Source organism: Lipotes vexillifer, unplaced genomic scaffold, assembly GCF_000442215.2.
Source record: "Lipotes vexillifer unplaced genomic scaffold, Lipotes_vexillifer_v1.1 scaffold792, whole genome shotgun sequence".
Classification (NCBI taxonomy): Eukaryota; Metazoa; Chordata; class Mammalia; order Artiodactyla; family Lipotidae; genus Lipotes; species Lipotes vexillifer.
In genome coordinates this window covers 21333-39489 of record NW_006795663.1, presented here as the reverse complement: position 1 = coordinate 39489, position 18157 = coordinate 21333, and the positions used below count along the sequence as shown (strand labels likewise).

The 18157-nt window shown below is 48.5% G+C and overlaps 1 protein-coding gene across 1 annotated transcript; it reads right to left on the bottom strand.

The window, feature by feature from the left end:
* Positions 1-4968: 4968 nt before the first annotated feature.
* On the bottom strand, positions 4969-17949 carry HEXA (hexosaminidase subunit alpha; the record flags this gene model as incomplete). The annotated part of the gene is made up of 13 exons (XM_007467863.1): positions 4969-5211; positions 6298-6402; positions 7100-7190; positions 7358-7541; positions 8205-8277; positions 8536-8622; positions 11124-11304; positions 12238-12370; positions 12860-12961; positions 13836-13946; positions 14460-14506; positions 16111-16176; positions 17839-17949. Coding segments are annotated over 13 exons (1355 nt in total), but the record flags the coding sequence as incomplete, so codon positions are not given.
* Between the last annotated feature and the right edge of the window lie 208 nt (positions 17950-18157).

The window sequence follows — 18157 nt, the reverse complement described above, 5'->3', positions numbered from 1 at the left end:
TACAGAGTGGGCGTGACTTGGTGACAGATTAGAAGGCAATTGTGACAGATAGGGAGCAATTAAGGATGATTCCCAGATTTTGGCTCAAATGAGTGGCAGAAGAGTGGTATAGGAGTAGAGTAAGGAGCTATGAAGAAAGGTGATGAATTCTGTCTGGCACATGAGCTTCGGGTGATATGAAGTGGATGAGTTTGGGGCTCAGAGGATATAGATATAGATATATACATATAGTTAAAGATTTGGTTGTATGTAAACGAGATCACTGAGAAGAAAGTATAGAAGAGGAAAGAGGACAGACCCTTAAAAACATGATTGGTTGTGGGATGGGAGTTTGCTGGAAGAGTCAGTGATGCAGGTTGAGAAACAATCATGAAAGATGTAGGAGAAAACTCAGGGAAGGATGGTGTCAAAGAAGTCTGGGAAGAATGAATATCAAAGGAGTGATCAAAATCTCAAAATACAAGGAAGGATCAAGTAATGTTTTCATTATTATTGAGAAATGTGCCTTGATTCGGCAACATGTAGGTTATTGTTGGCCTCAGTGAGAGCAGTCTTCATGAGGACTGAATGAGAAGTGGAGAAATGGAGCCAAACTTGCAGTTGGTTCAGGCAACCTGACTGAGAAAAAGCAGGCCGGAGAGTTTTTGTTTAAAGGCCAGGGAGATGGGGCTTCCCTGGTGGCGCAGTGGTTAAGAACCTGCCTGCCAATGCAGGGGGACACGGGTTTGAGCCCTGGTCCGGGAAGATCCCACATGCCGCGGAGCAACTAAGCCCGTGTGCCACAACTACTGAGCCTGCGCTCTAGAGCCCTTAAGCCACAACTACTGAGCCTGTGTGCCACAGCTACTGACGCCCGCGTGCCTAGAGCCTGTGCTCCACTACAAGAGAAGCCACCACAATGAGAAGCCCGCGCACCGCAACCAAGAGTAGCCCCCTCTCACCACAACTAGAGAAAGCCCGCGTGCAGCAACGAAGACCCAACGCAGCCAAAAAAAATTAAAAATTAAAAAAAAAAAAAAGACAAGGGAGATTGTGCACGTGTGTGTGCTGAAAGGAACCATTTGTAAGGAAGAGTTTGAAAAGTGGGAGGAAATTGAGCCCAGACATAGTTGAGTACCCAGCTTTATCTGTGTGTCTGTCTGAACGTGGAGCTCAAGAGCAGGAAGATGTCTGGTTCAGTTTGGGGCTGTGGCTGACGGCGGGCCGCAGGACAGGCTAGAATTAACTAGGCGAGCTTGGATCCATAGTCCCTGAGCACAAATCCCGACTCAGCCTAGCTATCTAACCATGAACAAATCATTTAAACTGTCTATGTCTGTTTCCTTATCTGTCAGGTGAGGATAATATTGATACCTACCTCACTGGTTGGGATGAGGATTAAATAAACTAACATCCAATCGAGTGCTTGTAACAGCGCCTGACACAGGAAGCACATAAAAATGACAAAGCAGGGACTTCCCTGGTGGTCCAGTGGGTAAGACTCTGCGTTCTCAATGCAGGGGGCCCGGGTTCGATCCCTGGTCCGGGAACTAGATCCCGCATGCATGCCACGACCAAGAGTTGGCATGCCACAACGAAAAGATCCCGCGTGCTGCAACGAAGACCGGGCACAGCCAAAATAAATAAATACATAATATTAAAAAAAAAAAAAAAAGACAAAGCATTTTTGTTCCCCTGGATGGATTTCCCCAAATATCTTCACTCAGATTTCTGACTTATGTGAGTACAGACAAACATCTGCATAGTTTTCTCTGAATATTTTCCTCTTAAGTAAATATCTTCTTTTATAATACATCATTATCCAGATGCCCCCAACATCCTCCCTTAAGTCCAGCAGCACATCAGCACAGCACAACATCCTCCCTTAAGTCCAGCAGCACATCAGCACAGCACAGATGTCCCTCTTCCCGTGTATGCCTGCCAGCTGGTCTACCTACACACACACACACACACACACACACACACACACACACACACACCTTTTCTGAGTGGCTTCCCAAAACATCCCTTCCTAATTTGCTATGAAGTGAGCCATAAAGAATTTATTAACAATGAAGAAAAATCATAGCTAAGTATCAGATATTCCAGAGGAAGTAAGATTTGAAATAAAAGCTAGAAAGTGGTTATTCTGAGAAGCAAGAGAATGGAACTGGGAAGGGGGACATATATAATGTTTCATCTCTTAAAAAGAAAAATCTGAAGCAAATACAACTATTGAGATGTGATAAAGCTGAGTGGTGGTTATATTGTGTGTATTATTTTATTCTCTACAGTATTCTTTTTGAAACATTTGAAATCATTAAAAGTTCTTACTGTGGCAGGGAAGACCTAACATGGATATGGTTAGAATATGGTTCTTACTGTGAAAATAAGCAAGGTTCATGGACATTTGCATTTTTAAAAACCTCACTGAAAAATGCAGGAAAATACACACACACACACACACACACACACACACACACAGGGCTACTTCAAAAAGGATTTTAAAAAACAACTGTGAAGATTTATATATAGTCAGAGTGAACAGTATTGAAAAAAAATCAACAAGTAAATGTTTCACTGAAGTTAGTTAATATGTATTTATATTATTTATATATTTATTAACAGTATAAAGGGACACTGATTTTCAAACTTTTGGTGTTTATTTATAAAGGAAAAAATACAGAATGATTTTAAGACAAAGACAATTCCTACTTATTTTCTTTCTTACTGGAAAAAAAAAGCACATGATACACAATTGTCACAGCCTGTACTGATTAATCTTGCAAGTGATATTGACAAAAACTATAAAAATCTAAACTTTAGAGTGCTAGCAATGTTGCCACTAGGCGTGTACATCTACACTGATATCAGTTAAATTCAATCTATATCATAGAATCCTTTTTTCACCTTTCCCTCGGAGAGCCAAGTATCATTTGGCTTTCCTCACCCCTTGCTGTGTACCCCATCACTAGTGCTATGGAGCACCTGTGCTCCCAAGTCCTCTGCTATCCTATCCCTATGCTAATCCATGGAGGTGCACCTCAAAACATCAGGTTTCCAAGAAGGGAGGGGTACCTGGCTCACTGCCTCAACTCCTACCAAGGAGGTGAATGTCCTCCTAGCCTCCATTCACTCCTTTACTTATATTCCCATTAAGGCTGCTTTGCATCCTTAGGAGATTCAGAGGAGAGCAGGGGCGGACCCTTTGTGCCCAAAGATAACTAGAGCCAGGAAATCAGTCCAGGCACTTCCCCGCCCCCTGGTGGTGAACAGAGAACACAAGCAGGCCAGAGGAGCCTGGCCCAGCGCAGGGTGGGACAGGTTAAGGGAGATGAGGTGGGGAAGCAGTGATTCTGTGCAACCGACTGGGTGGTTGCTACGGGCACTGTCTCTGATCTGTCAGCAGTTCAAGGTCTGATGATGACCTTCAGGTAAATGCTGTCATGATCAGTGGGCCCAGAGATGCAGTGGTGGAGGCTGGGGATCAGCACATCCCACCACTTGATCAGGCCACACTGATTTTTTTAATTGTAAAAATAACATTAAAGAAGATGTTTATGAGACGAGTAAGAAATCATAGACCTTTACTGCTTTAATACAAGTGTTTTCATGGTCTCTTTCTTCATTGACTTGAGACTTACAACTTAGTGTCTGATCTTTTTATCCCAAACAATAGCAATATTCCAGTTATGATCAGAAAGGAAGCAGGGGCACTTGAAGTATAGCAGCATTTCTGCAGGTCCTTGCCTGGGACTACCCCAAAGCCTTCTCCGGGTAATAGAGAGTAAGGGTGCTGCTTTGGTGGGTACAGATGGTAGAGCCTTAACTCGTGTCTCTCCAGGCCAGAGCCCTGGGCTCGGCTTATCTGGGCTGTGTGAATACCCTTTCCCTAGAGGATTCTGCAGGTAGAAGGTGCCCAACCTGCCCCTATGGTAACAGTGCCAGGCTGGTGTATGTCCAACCAAGTCCCCAAAGGAGCATGATCAGGGACTGAGGGATGCTATTTAAGGACCAAATTTTACTGAGATCCCTTCTCAGGCCTGCCTTCCCCAAGTTTCTGTATCCACTAGATTGGAAACTTTCTGAAAGAAATGCCTGGGACCTCTCCTTTGTCCTTCCAGTCCAGGACCAGGTAAAAGAAAAAAAAATGGTCAAAGAAATCCTCATCTAAAACAGCTGCTGTCCACTACTGCCCAGCCTCTGGGCTGCACCGTCACTTGTGAACATGAAACCACTAGGGGGAAGTCTGGGTCCACGATGAGCCAGTTCCTCCTAGGGAAAACTGGTCAACTTGTGCAAAGACACTCTTCCAGAGCCACATGCCCACCTCTTGGTCCCCCAGGGGCTTCCCTGTCATGGTCTCAGCTGTGCCATCAATTCTCTGAGAAGATGCTACTGGACTGAAAATGGGTGGGAGGAGGGGTGGAAGTTGCTGCCATTTTGGGGAGTTGAACAGGGCCTCTGGGGACTAAGTTCTTCAAATTCTTGGCACCTACCACAGCGCCAAGACCATAGTATGTGTTCAATATTTAATAATGGTTGCATGCAATTGAAGTAACAAGAAACCCAAAGCAGAATAAAAGCTCTAGGGGAGGGAAGTTTGTGAGTATGCATTGGGGAGGGGCTATTCTGTGACCAGGTTGGGGCTGGAGCCCCTGCTGCTTCCCAGAACTTCTTTGGTCCCCTATGGTGTCTTCTGTATACAGAAGCCTTGGAGGTCTAAGTGATGAGTCTAAGGATGGGTTATGTGTCTGGACTATGTGTGGGGCTGGAGAGGCATCATAACTCAGGCGAAGCAGGACAGCACAAAGGCTACAGGTTTCATTCCCAGCCCTCAACTTATAAGATCCCTCCAGGGGCAGATACTGAGCCCAACCTGGCTGGGCCCTGCTGAGCCCTATCACCCTCAGGGGCAGAAGGCCAGTTCTGGCAGCTCCCTTACCCTAGGGCCACTCACATATTTTTTCACACAGGTAATCCACATTCATTATAGAAAAACGCCACATCTCTCTTTATTGGACACCAGCACCAACACCAGCCCCCTTGTCTCCAGGCACACAGGCACGTGGGCAAGGGGCCCCGTCCCCCGTGTGGGGTACAGTGGGAGCCTGGCCCCGCTACCGCTCTCCTAGGGCAGCACCCTCCTTGGTGCCTGCGGTACTTGCTCAGGTTTGTTCAAACTCCACGTCACAGTAGCCTACGCTGAGGGGCTGGGCCTGGACACCCCGCCTGCGAGAGGACATAAAGAAACAGGGCGAGATGAGCCCCTCAGAAGGGGATCGGTCTTGGGCCCCAGCAATGCCTTCTCCACCACAACCAATGGTCTTCCCTTCCCCCAGTTCAGTGGATTTCAAACTGCCACTAGACACCAAAATTCCTTGGGGGGGGGTCTCACTTCCAGAGATTCTTGCTTGGGGTGGGGCCGTGTGTTGGCAAGAATCTGCAATCTGAACAGGTGCCCCAGGTGATTTTGATACAGGGACACCCCGGAACCTTGAGGAACACCTCTGTATTTCTAACTTGCCTGTTTCTGTGCCCCAGCCCCAAATAACTCAGTCTCTTTAGAAAAAAGCTGGATGCCTAAGGGGTACCCAGTGCTCCTGGCCCACGGAGCCCCCATTAATGGCTCTAAAACTCTGTAAATGTGGTGAGGGGGGGAACCAAGGCACTGTCCAGCCCATGCACAGGGTGTGGACATGAAATACCATCCTTAGGTCTCAGGCTCACAAGTTCCAGGGCCTGACCAACCTCCTTAGGGTACCTCTAGGCATGCCTCCTTTATTACCCAAATAAGTTATGTGCTCAGAGATGGTAAGGAACTAGCTCAAAGTCGCCCAGTAAATTACAGACAGTTGAGGTTTAGACCCCACCATGCTTGGCTCTCAGCCTGGGACTCCCCTCTCTACTAGGCTGTTTCCCCTAAGGGCCTCAAGACCTAGTAAGTGAATGAATCAGGGAAATGACCATCTTACGCAGGCCCATCCTAACAGGGGCACAGGTGTCATGAGAACCCATAAAATCATGGCCATGGCTACGAGCGCAGACTCTGAAGTCAGCCTGGTTCATATCCTGGTTCTGAGCAACTTTGGGCAAGTTACTTAACTGCTCTGTGCGTCAGCTGCCTACCGCTGAAATGGGGATAAAACTACATCCCCCTCATAGGGTTATGGTAAAGATTCAATGAAGCAATGCTGGCAGAGGGCTGAGCGCAGGGCTTGCCACACACAGTATGCCCCTGCAAGTGTTAGCTATTATCAGTATTCTTTTCCTGTCAGTAGGGGTCCTCAGCCCCCAACCTGCCCATGGCCTGCGTACCTCAGCAGCTCACAGCGGAAGTGTGCCAAACGTTTATAGGCAAAGTCCAGGTTGGTCACCATCTTGTTGCTCCACAGCCTCTCGGCAACAGCCCCTGCTCTAGGCCTGCAGGAAAGGGGACATGCACCAGGTTGGGCCCTGGATTCCTGGCAAGGGTGCTGGACACCCACAGCCTCTTGTTTAGGCACCCTGGACTAGCTCGGGGCCAAGGGACGTGATCAACACCTTAATCAGAGTGACAGCCGGCTGGAGGGCTCACAGGGACTTCTAGGGCCCAGCTCCATCTTCAGCAAAATGGGGATCGTGATCCCATCTCCTCCTCTCCCAAACACATGGGAACCAGAGTACGTCTTAAAGGCATCGTGAACACAGATACAACAGTGGCCGAGCAGCTGTTCTCAAAATGTAAACTCTACACACCCAACCAGACTTGGTGAGGGGCTGCAGCCTCTGAGGAGACAGCATAGAGGAGTCTTATCACAGGGCCATGCACTTCAGGGTTGGATCCTGGGCAAGCCATTCCGAAAGCAACATTCTTTCAACGTGTTCTCCAGGACTCCTTATCTCTATCTGTGAAATGAGGACAACAGTCTCCATCCGACACACCTAATGGGCTGGAGGAGTAAATATGCAAGTCAGGCGGGAGGTGACTTACATACAAACAGGGGCAACACTGCGATGCCCTTTCTCTCCCAGGCCTGAAAGGAGGGTGCTCGGCTGGGGGAGGCTGGACGGGATTGAGCCTGTGAGGGAAAACCCACGCCCACAGGCCCAACCCTCCACGTCCCCAGGAAGCCCTTACCAGAGCCTGGGGACCAGGTTTGTGCTGTCCACATACTCTCCCCACATACAGGCCTCTCCACCGATCACCAGAGCCTTCTGCTCAGGGCTACCTGAGGGAAAACAAGCAACCACAGGCCTCTACCGCCTTCCCAACGTGGCCCACTCCTCAGATAGGTCATTTCGTCTCTTGACCTGCAGTGTCCAGCCCAGAATCTCCTGCCTCCCGCCCCGTACCCCATTCAGCCGCCTTTGGCAGCAAGGAGAGCTCCCTGTTTACCTTCAAATGCCAGTGGCTCCACCATGTAGATATTCTTCCAGTCAGGGCCATAAGTTATGTGGTTCAGGTACCAGGGGGCAGAGAGCAGGGCCCGGAAGCCGGCACTGGTGACCAGTTCCATCTCCTTCATGTACCTTACAGGCATCTCTTCTCGCCATACCTGGATGACTGTGTCTGGCTGAACCTGTCAGGAAAGGTCAAAGGGCAGTAGGAGATTCCCGGGCCACAGTGTTATGCAAGCAACCCAGGCCAAGGGGTGTGTGTTCCCTCTGCTCCCCAGCAGCAAAGCATTTCTCTGTGACTCCTAACAGCTGAGCTTCTAGCCCAGTGCAGAGGCCGAGGGCCCCACAGGCCCTAGGAGAGCTCCCTGCTGCCTCTCCCCCAGTCCTTCTGCAGCTTCCCTGTGTACACTGAGATAGTAACACCAGCTGTGAGCTAAGGAAGACAAGCAGTGGGGCCCAGGAGACTCATCAGATCAGGAGCTACCATGTCCAAGAATCTCCAGATGCTTCTGAGGACGGGACGAGGTTCCTGCAGAGCCCCTGACGTGGCAGGAAGCTGGGATCTTACTGCTCAACAATGAAGGAGAAGGTAGCCCTGCTTGCAGACCTGGAAGATCCTAGTTTATGACACAGGCAGGAAAACCCAACCCATCATGCCAGTCTCAGGAATCCCAAGTAACCTAGCAGCAGAAATAACTCGATCAGTTCATAGTGAGGGAAGACAGATGGAGGCTCTGACACCCACACCCAGGGCTCAGACCTCTGTACCCGCACAGGAGCAGGGAAGGGATGGGAGACCATGGGGAGGCACCGAGGGTGGCCCCTTCTCTCTGCCCCTGGCTCACCTTTACTTTATTATCAAACACCTCCTGCCACACCACGTAGCCCTTGCCGTAGGCAGAGACGATGTCCAGCAGCCTTAGAGAGTAAAGGGAATGTCTGCTCAGTTCAGACAGGCTCTGTGCTACAGGTGCCAGTGCCCTGGGGGCTGAGCCTGCTTAGGAGCCCATTCCTGACTGACCAGTTGGGAATCAACCACTCCAACGAAAGGACATGACAAAGGACCCCTTCAGGGGCCCAGAGAGTGGTCCAGCAGGTCCTGGTCCTGCTATGGAAAGTGAGGACTTCACAGGAGTTGACCCCCAGGGACCCTCCCCACCCTCCCTCCTTCCTCACGTCTGGATATAGAAGGACTCCAGCTTCTTGAAGTCCTCACCAAAGCCTTTCTTCTTCATAAAGGCCTGGATATCTGGGTTGGACTTCCTGAATCCCAAAAGAAAATGAAGATTAATTCTTTTGACAACCTCAAAGCCCAGAGCTTGGGGATGTAATCACCTGGCCTCCCACAACTCCTTTTTTTCACCTGAAAAACCAATCGACTGAGGATCTCAAGAGGCCACAAATTTGGGAGGTGTGGCTAAACAAAGCTAAATGAAGGGGGCCACTGACATAGGCTGAGTCTGGATCTGAAGAGCTTCAAGTTCACCCTCAAAGAGAACACGTATCAATCTCTCTGGGCTATGACACATGGTTCTGAGGTCTTGGCTTGGGGCTCCAGCACACTGGATTCTGGCTTCTGTCTCTTACCTCCCACACCCTGGGCATAGTCTGCTTTTCCCTTAATATTTATTCTTTATTCCAGTTGGATACAAGCATTGCTGTCTGTCACCCATTGCAGCTCCCTTACCCCACAAGGTCTACATTTTGTTTTTTCCCTCCTCCACTCTTTCCTCAGATCCAGCGCTAGTGCCCACTTTGCCAAGAAGCCCCTGAGCCTCTTTTGAGCTAAGCAGATCTGAGGGTTGGAAGCTTACAATATAATACTAACTAGAGACACTGTCATATATTAGCCTCGAATTCATATGTGTCCCGTCTCTTCAACCAGACTATTTTAAGCTGTCAAAAGCAGGGATTGTTTTTCTCTATCCTGATTTTTCCAAGACAATTCTGTGCCCAGAGCTGGTTTTTCTGTAAATATCTCAAGGCTATGATAAGAGGAAAGGAGAGTTTCACATTCACAGCCTTGCCAAAATCAGGTAGGGCCTCTCTGTAGGTGGAGAGAGAAAAGGCCGAAGACCTGAGCCATCAGGATGGAGACAGATGAGGAACACCTGAGACAGGTAGCTTCTCACGGGCTAACCTCTACTCTGAGTAGGCAGTTCATCAGGCCAGGATGGGAAGGTCACAGGGCTCATACCAGCAGGTGAAATCAACCTCATCTCCTCCAAGGTGAAGATAAAAATCTGGGAAGACAGAGCTGATCTCCAAGAAGAATGTGCTCATGAACTCATAGGTATTGTTGAGAGCGGGATTCACTGGCCCAAAGGTGCCAGAAGGGTGAGACCCAGAGTAGCAAGGAGTTAATAATCCAGGGACACCTAAGGCAATAGAGAACCTCACACTAGTGTCACAAATACACAGACCCCACATACAGTCATATACATGATGACAATCACGTTCAGACATTACATGCACACAGACAGGAACACTCAGGCTTTCACAGACACTGGTAATTATGAGCATTTAGTGACAATCAAAGAAATACAAGTATGTCCACAATCATACACAGACAACTGTCACACATACTCCTGCCTTGACACACTCTTCCAGCAGGGGTCACCCTTGGCCCCAAAGTCTGCCCTCACGTAGCCTATGGGCAGAAAAGCAGAGAGCCTGATCCAGCAAAACTGGCAAAATCTTTCTTCCACTCTAGGGCACAACAACCCACGAGGGCATCATGAGGCAAGGACGTCTGAGAAGAATTTGCCCTTTTTATTTATTTATTTTTTTTGGCTGCATTGGGTCTTTGTTGCTGTGCACAGGCTTTCTCTAGTTGCAGAGAACAAGGGCTACTCTTCGTTGCGGTGCATGGGCTTCTCATTACGGTGGCTTCTCTTGTTGCACAGCACAGGCTCTAGGTGCACGGGCTTCAGTAGTTGTGGCTCGCAGGCTCAGTAGTTGTGGCTCGCGGGCTCTAGGGCACAGGCTCAGTAGTTGTGGCGCATAGGCTTAGTAGCTCCGTGGCATGTGGGATCTTCCTGGACCAGGGCTCGAACCCATGTACCCTACACTGGCAGGTGGATTCTTAACCACTGCGCTACCAGGGAAGTCCCCGCCCATATTTTAATAGTAAGAAGCGGCCTCCTTCGCCCAAAGTAAATTCTGCCTATCTAAATTCCCAGTGGAAAAAGTTGATGGAAAACATTCTTCCAGAGACCAAGGCTGAGGCATGCTACATCCAAGAGCCAACTTGCCCCACAAGGCTTACATTTTGTTTTTTCCCCCCTCCACTCTTTCCTCAGATCCAGCGCTAGTGCCCACTTTGCCAAGAAGCCCCTGAGCCTCTTTTGAGCTAAGCAGATCTGAGGGTTGGAAGCTTACAATATAATACTAACTAGAGACACTGTCATATATTAGCCTCGAATTCATATGTGTCCCGTCTCTTCAACCAGACTATTTTAAGCTGTCAAAAGCAGGGATTGTTTTTCTCTATCCTGATTTTTCCAAGACAATTCTGTGCCCAGAGCTGGTTTTTCTGTAAATATCTCAAGGCTATGATAAGAGGAAAGGAGAGTTTCACATTCACAGCCTTGCCAAAATCAGGTAGGGCCTCTCTGTAGGTGGAGAGAGAAAAGGCCGAAGACCTGAGCCATCAGGATGGAGACAGATGAGGAACACCTGAGACAGGTAGCTTCTCACGGGCTAACCTCTACTCTGAGTAGGCAGTTCATCAGGCCAGGATGGGAAGGTCACAGGGCTCATACCAGCAGGTGAAATCAACCTCATCTCCTCCAAGGTGAAGATAAAAATCTGGGAAGACAGAGCTGATCTCCAAGAAGAATGTGCTCATGAACTCATAGGTATTGTTGAGAGCGGGATTCACTGGCCCAAAGGTGCCAGAAGGGTGAGACCCAGAGTAGCAAGGAGTTAATAATCCAGGGACACCTAAGGCAATAGAGAACCTCACACTAGTGTCACAAATACACAGACCCCACATACAGTCATATACATGATGACAATCACGTTCAGACATTACATGCACACAGACAGGAACACTCAGGCTTTCACAGACACTGGTAATTATGAGCATTTAGTGACAATCAAAGAAATACAAGTATGTCCACAATCATACACAGACAACTGTCACACATACTCCTGCCTTGACACACTCTTCCAGCAGGGGTCACCCTTGGCCCCAAAGTCTGCCCTCACGTAGCCTATGGGCAGAAAAGCAGAGAGCCTGATCCAGCAAAACTGGCAAAATCTTTCTTCCACTCTAGGGCACAACAACCCACGAGGGCATCATGAGGCAAGGACGTCTGAGAAGAATTTGCCCTTTTTATTTATTTATTTTTTTTGGCTGCATTGGGTCTTTGTTGCTGTGCACAGGCTTTCTCTAGTTGCAGAGAACAAGGGCTACTCTTCGTTGCGGTGCATGGGCTTCTCATTACGGTGGCTTCTCTTGTTGCACAGCACAGGCTCTAGGTGCACGGGCTTCAGTAGTTGTGGCTCGCAGGCTCAGTAGTTGTGGCTCGCGGGCTCTAGGGCACAGGCTCAGTAGTTGTGGCGCATAGGCTTAGTAGCTCCGTGGCATGTGGGATCTTCCTGGACCAGGGCTCGAACCCATGTACCCTACACTGGCAGGTGGATTCTTAACCACTGCGCTACCAGGGAAGTCCCCGCCCATATTTTAATAGTAAGAAGCGGCCTCCTTCGCCCAAAGTAAATTCTGCCTATCTAAATTCCCAGTGGAAAAAGTTGATGGAAAACATTCTTCCAGAGACCAAGGCTGAGGCATGCTACATCCAAGAGCCAATATCCTAAAGTCCTGTTGAGGGGAATCAGTAGCCTCCCTCCACCTCCAGACATTATTCTTACCTGGTCCCCATGACAGAGTGTGGCCAGGAGTGTCGAACTCTGCCAACACACGGATACCCCGAAGCCGCGCATATTCAATCACCTCCTTCACATCCTGTGCTGTGTAGATGTGGGTGGCAGGGTTGTAGGACCCCTGAAAGGCACAAAACGCCATTCAGGATCTCATTTCCTGAAGGCTGGCAGAGGAAAGGATGCTCAAAATGCCTTCTGGACCTCCCTGGATATCAGAAAATCTACCAACAGCCCTTTGGTATCAGGGGTTGTCTTTAAGGAATTTTATCATAATTTCCCACAAGCTATCACATCTACTGTCTTATCTCAGTGCCGTGATGCCAGTGAGATGAATAAGGTAGTTATTATGCCCAGCTAACCAAATACAGATAAATAAAAAGAAGATGGGACCAGGAGAGATTCTCTCCTGAAGGTCACAGAGCAAATTAATGGTGTAGCTTGGACCTGAACTCAGGTCTCCTGACTGCAAATCCAGTGCCCGCCCCCTATATGTCAGTGTGTCCCTAAAACTGGCTGGTTAGGAGAAGAGCTGGTGCCCTTGCCAGCAGGGCGCCATAGCCAGGTTCAGACTTCAAGCCATCAACTTGGTCTGGACGAAATTAAGGCATACCTTTTTGGTGAGGTTTGGAAAAGTGAAGCTCTCATATGGGAACGAAGAGTCATCGACCAGATGCCAGTGGAACACGTTGAATTTATTGTACGCCATGACATCCTGTAGGTCAGAGCACGCACTGTTAACTCAGCACAACTTCTCTGGCTTCAGCCCCAAGCTTGGCAGGCTGCTCCACACACTTTAACAGGCTCGACCTGCCCAGCTTCCTGCTAAGTGTTCACAGGTTCTCCCTATCAAGCCTTCCCATCGGGTTGTGCCTGGCGTGGAGGGAAGGGGAAGACCCTGCACATACAAAGACGGCTGACAGAAGTAGCATCTTCTCTTTGGGGGATGAGTTATGGTCACATCAAGAGGAGGGCTGCAGCTCCGTGGTACCCTGGGGTCTTCAGAAAGCTCCACAATACCCTGAAAACTAATATTTCCTCCTGCCATTTGTTTTGGGTTGTCTGACTAGTGTTTATCCAAACTGTGAGGTCTGTTGTGAATTTAGTAGCCCCATAATCCATAAATCTCAGATGCCAAAACTGGTGGATGTGTCCACTTCTTTGGTTCCATCAGGAGAGCAAAGGAGAAGTTAGACACGTGAGCTAGATCAGCAACTGTCAGGTAAGACTGCCCATCAAATTCAAGACAGTTAGGAACATCCCCAGCTAAGGCTTTTGAACATCCCTTTCCTATGACTTTGTACTAACTAAAGTTAGCTCTGCTCAGTCAGAGAAGTCAATTCCCCAAACCACTTCCTGCATCGCTGGAGATAGCCTGGACATTGGTCCTCAGTAGCCAGTGGGGTAGGTTTAAATCACTCTTGTTATTTTTTTGAATCTTGGAGCAGATCATCTTTTACATTTTTCCCGGGAGCTCATTAAGTTATGCACATTCTCTCTGTAACTCTTTAAGAATATGGCACCTGATCTATCTGTTGTCCCATTACCCCAGAACCCTGAGGGCAAAGAAGGCCTTAAGGCCTGGGTACCAGAGTGTCCAGGATGCTAGCCAGTGGCAGGTAATGGCGAGACGTATCCAACAACAAGCCCCGGTGCGGGAAGCGGGGGAAGTCCTCAATCTCCGTCTTGTTGATATAGAACTGTGTGGACCAAACACTGAACACGTTAAGATTCAAAGGGAAATTCACCAGTGGGGTGGAGGGGGATGAGAAAAGTCTTCCAAGATCCCTGAAAAGCCAACCTGTGACTGTTCTGCAGGGTAACTGTCTCCACAAACACCACACACCTCTACCTCAATGACCATAAGCAGGTACCTGCCCAGAGAGCAACTGTCCCGTGCCAGCCAAATACAGCTGTCCCACATACCACTCAGCCCACACATTCCAGATTTTCACTGACTGTTAATATTTTCTTCAAAGCAGTGTGGTCTCAAGGTCATTGCTAAACAATGACTCAGGGGAACTAAGTTATACCCCAACTGGCAAAATCTACCAAACCAGGTTCCACCCATATCTCCTTGAATACCATTTTCTGGGGCCATCTCAAGCCACCAGGACTCTGTTTAAGGTAAAATAAGATATTTCCAGGACTCTCAACATTGGGAGCAAACCCCAGAGATTTAAAAGGAGCCCTTTATGAGGGCCCACACTCACCGTGCCCTCAGGAGATCTCCAAACAAGCTGGCTAAAAGTCTCCAGACCTGCAGGGAAGGAGAGAGGCAGATGTAAAGACTTAGGGAGGTGGGTAAAGAGTTGGAACCATTTGGAAGGTGCCCATGTGGCACAGCACAGTGCTTGGGCACACAGTGAGAGGGGATCTAGTGTAGGCTTGATGGTTCTCAACAGTTACGAAAAGGGGATAGTAGGAAGCCAGTATCTATTTTTACTCTGTATTTTATTTGGGGAGGTGGCAGTGTAAGGGGTTTTTGTGCCCCTCCTAGCAATACACTAACCCCCATGCCTCTTATCTATACTTCCTAAGCCTTGAATTTACAAAGACATTAAGAAGAGAGGCCAAGATGTGTGCCCATGAGGACAGATGCAGGGACAGGCCAGCTCACAAGGGGTTAAAGCTTTCCATGGATAATACCCATCAGGAGCTAAGGGAGCTGAGAAAAAGGGGCCCCCAATCCGCTGCCCCTTCACTTCTCCCAGACTGAATTGTGAGAATGTGATCATTGACTTGAGTTTCATAAACTCAATCAGAAACTTGTGGGTCCACAGCTGGACTTAGAAGACAAAGAAGCCCCCACTTTTCCTCTTCAGAGCCTGAGAAGAGAACCAGCTATAGGGAGCTGAGGTGTGGCAGGCAGCAACTGCCCCAGAAGACTGGACACAGACTCCTAGATTCCAGCAAAGCCCAAGGGCAGGCATGCTGAGTCCAGAGCACTAGATGTTCTCAACAGCTGGGACCTCACTTCTGAAAATCCAGCAGAAGCCCTGTGAAGGATTCCCAGAATCCTCAATTTTCAGAATGTAAGAATTTGTGAGACTTTCATGGTCACTCAGTAGCTCATCTGAGGCAGACTTCCAGTGTACCATCTGGGCTTCTCTCCAGTCTGACTCTGACGCCTAGCACTCGGGGCCCCAGATCTCCCGTACCTTAACCTGCCTAATAGTTAACACCCACACAAAAGCTACAAGAGGTAGAAAGGGGAGTTGGCATGCTGTTTCTCCAAAACACAGGGGAGGGGAGGAGAAGCTAGGGAACAAAGACAAACCAAAACAAGGTTTGGAGTTCAGTGAGAATTTCTCTCATCATTCACCAGCAGACCTTTTACCAAAAGCGGTAGAGTTGTTTGGCTAAGTCTGTATCTAGGGACCGAATACCTTTTCAGTAAGCCAAGAAGAAGGGCAGAGGGGCCTGTCACCCGTTAGCTAGTGAAGTCCTCATTTTCTCCCTAAATAATAGAGTTCTACATATTTTACCACTCTTTACCTCTTTTTTGACATTTATCTATTCCTTTTGATCTAGTTTTTAAAGAACCTTTCCAGTCATGTGTCTGAAAGGAGAGCTGAACAAGCGCTGCTTGTGGCAGAGTGGGCCTCTCTCCCCAGCTGCCTGCTCCCTGCTTCCCCAGAGCACCTGCCCAGGGGAGTGGCTGCCCCTGCACAGGCTGACACCTGTCAACTTCTGGAGACAGCTGTAAGAATACTCCCTTCAGGGACCTGAGGAAATACTCCAACTGGTCCATAAAGCAAGCTTCCTGAGGTGGGGGTGTTCGCTGGGCCCCCAGTCCTGCCCCCTACGCCACCTTCCCACATCATCCTTCTCTCTCTCCCAGCGTCAGCCGCATCTTGTTACCTCGGAGGGCACCCCAGACAGTCTCTGAGAGGAGGAAACACTGCTCATCGTTTACGGTCAGGGTGTCTGAAATGACAGAAATGACCCCATTTGGTTAAGGATTTCTACCCTCAGATTACAATCACATGTTCCGTGCAAATCCTTGGATTAGAAAATAACAACAAGAGAACAGTACAGAGGTTCCTTAAAAAACTAAAAATAGAATTACCATATGATCCAGCAATCCCACTACTGGGCATATACCCAGAGAAAACCATAATTCAAAAAGACACATGCACCCCAATGTTCACTGCAGCACTATTTACAATACCCAGGTCATGGAAGCAACCTAAGTGTCCATCGACAGAGGAATGGATAAAGAAGATGTGGTATATATATAATATGGAATATTACTCAGCCATAAAAAGAATGAAATTGGGTCATTTGTAGAGAAATGAATGGACCTAGAGACTGTCATACAGAGTGAAGTAAGTCAGAAAGAGAAAAAACAAATATCGTATATTAACACATATATATGTGGAATCTAGAAAAATGGTACAGATGAACCAGTTTGCAAGGCAGAAATAGAGACACAGATGTAGAGAACAAATGTATGGACACCAAGGGGGGAAAGCAGGGAGGGGTGGTGGTGGTGGTGGTGGGATGAACTGGGAGATTGGGATTGACATATATACACTAATATGTATAAAATAGATGAATAAGAACCTGCTGTATAAAAAAATAAAATAAAATTCAAAAAAAAAGAGATAAGCTGTCACCCATGTGGGTTTTTCCATTACATATGGATAGTTCTCTTTCATTTAGGAATAAAAATGCAATATATTATAAAACAAAAAATAACAACAAGCCACTGCAGGGGGCGTGGGTCTGATCCCCGGTCAGGGAACTAAGATCCCTTATGCTGCACAGCGCGGCCAAAAAAAAAAAGCTAACATTTTTTTTTTCTTTCAAAGGGGAGGCGTTCCCTGAGCAAGCAAGGCTGCACTCAGGCCTGGGGCCACAGTGGGAGGCCGGTCACCCAGTGGCTCCGAGGCCCTGGAAGACAGTGTGTGAGGAGGGGCAGGCGGGTACAGATTCCTCTACAAAGCACCACCCACCCTGTGGGTCAGTCTCCCCACCGGAAACATAATTCCTGCCAGGCTTTAGCTCCAAGTATGAGGGGAGAGTGATGCTTGGAGGGGTGAGTCCAGGTTACGACGTTCCCAGAGCCTTTGAAATCACTCTCCTGTCCCTTTGGCTCCAAGCTTCAGCTACTCCATCAGGAATGTAAGGAAGAAGCCAAGACCTGAATGTTCGCTTTGCAGACTGAGACGTCCCCAAATGCCGCTGCTCAGGGAAGTCGGGTGGCAGCCACAGAACCAACGCCTTGACTTCGTCTCGGTTCAGACGGCCGAAAACTCCTTCTCTTCCCAGGGTAGGGTCTCTCAGAGAAAATCAGCAAAGTGTACAAGTTCCTAAAATGCCAGTGGGATTATATTCAGTCCAGAAGGCAGGTGTCCTGTGGGACTCGGTGAATAGCCAGTGTGATGTTCACAGCCAACTGTCAGATGCTGGTTAGACTGCATAGGAAAAATTCATCTTTGACGGCTCTGGGCACTTGGTGAGCCCTGGTCCCCACACTCATGGAGGGCTCCAGGCGTAGCATCCGCAGCTTAGGCCAGGCCATCCGGAGTTACAGCTCCAGACAAGTGCTTTCTCTTCTCGAACAGGGAACAAGGTGGTACTTACAATTCTCCACAGACTCCAAAGAAGGAAACTGGTCACATCCAGGAGTGACAACAAGGATAACCAACGAATTCTTCTCTGACATATGCCGTTTTCCTGCAAGGACAGGATGAACTCAGTGAGGCTGACAAGCCACCAGAAACAATAGGCAAAACTAAGGCCCTACAGAAGGGTTGCTGGCTCTGGTCCCTTCAGCTTGTGTGCCTGTGGTAAGGGGGAGGGGACGGATCTGCCCTTGGCGCTGCCTAGTCATCTGTTCAACTTGGTCACTTCGGTCGTGCTCCGCTCTCCCCAGTAACCCGCCTGGCCTGTGTATGACTGA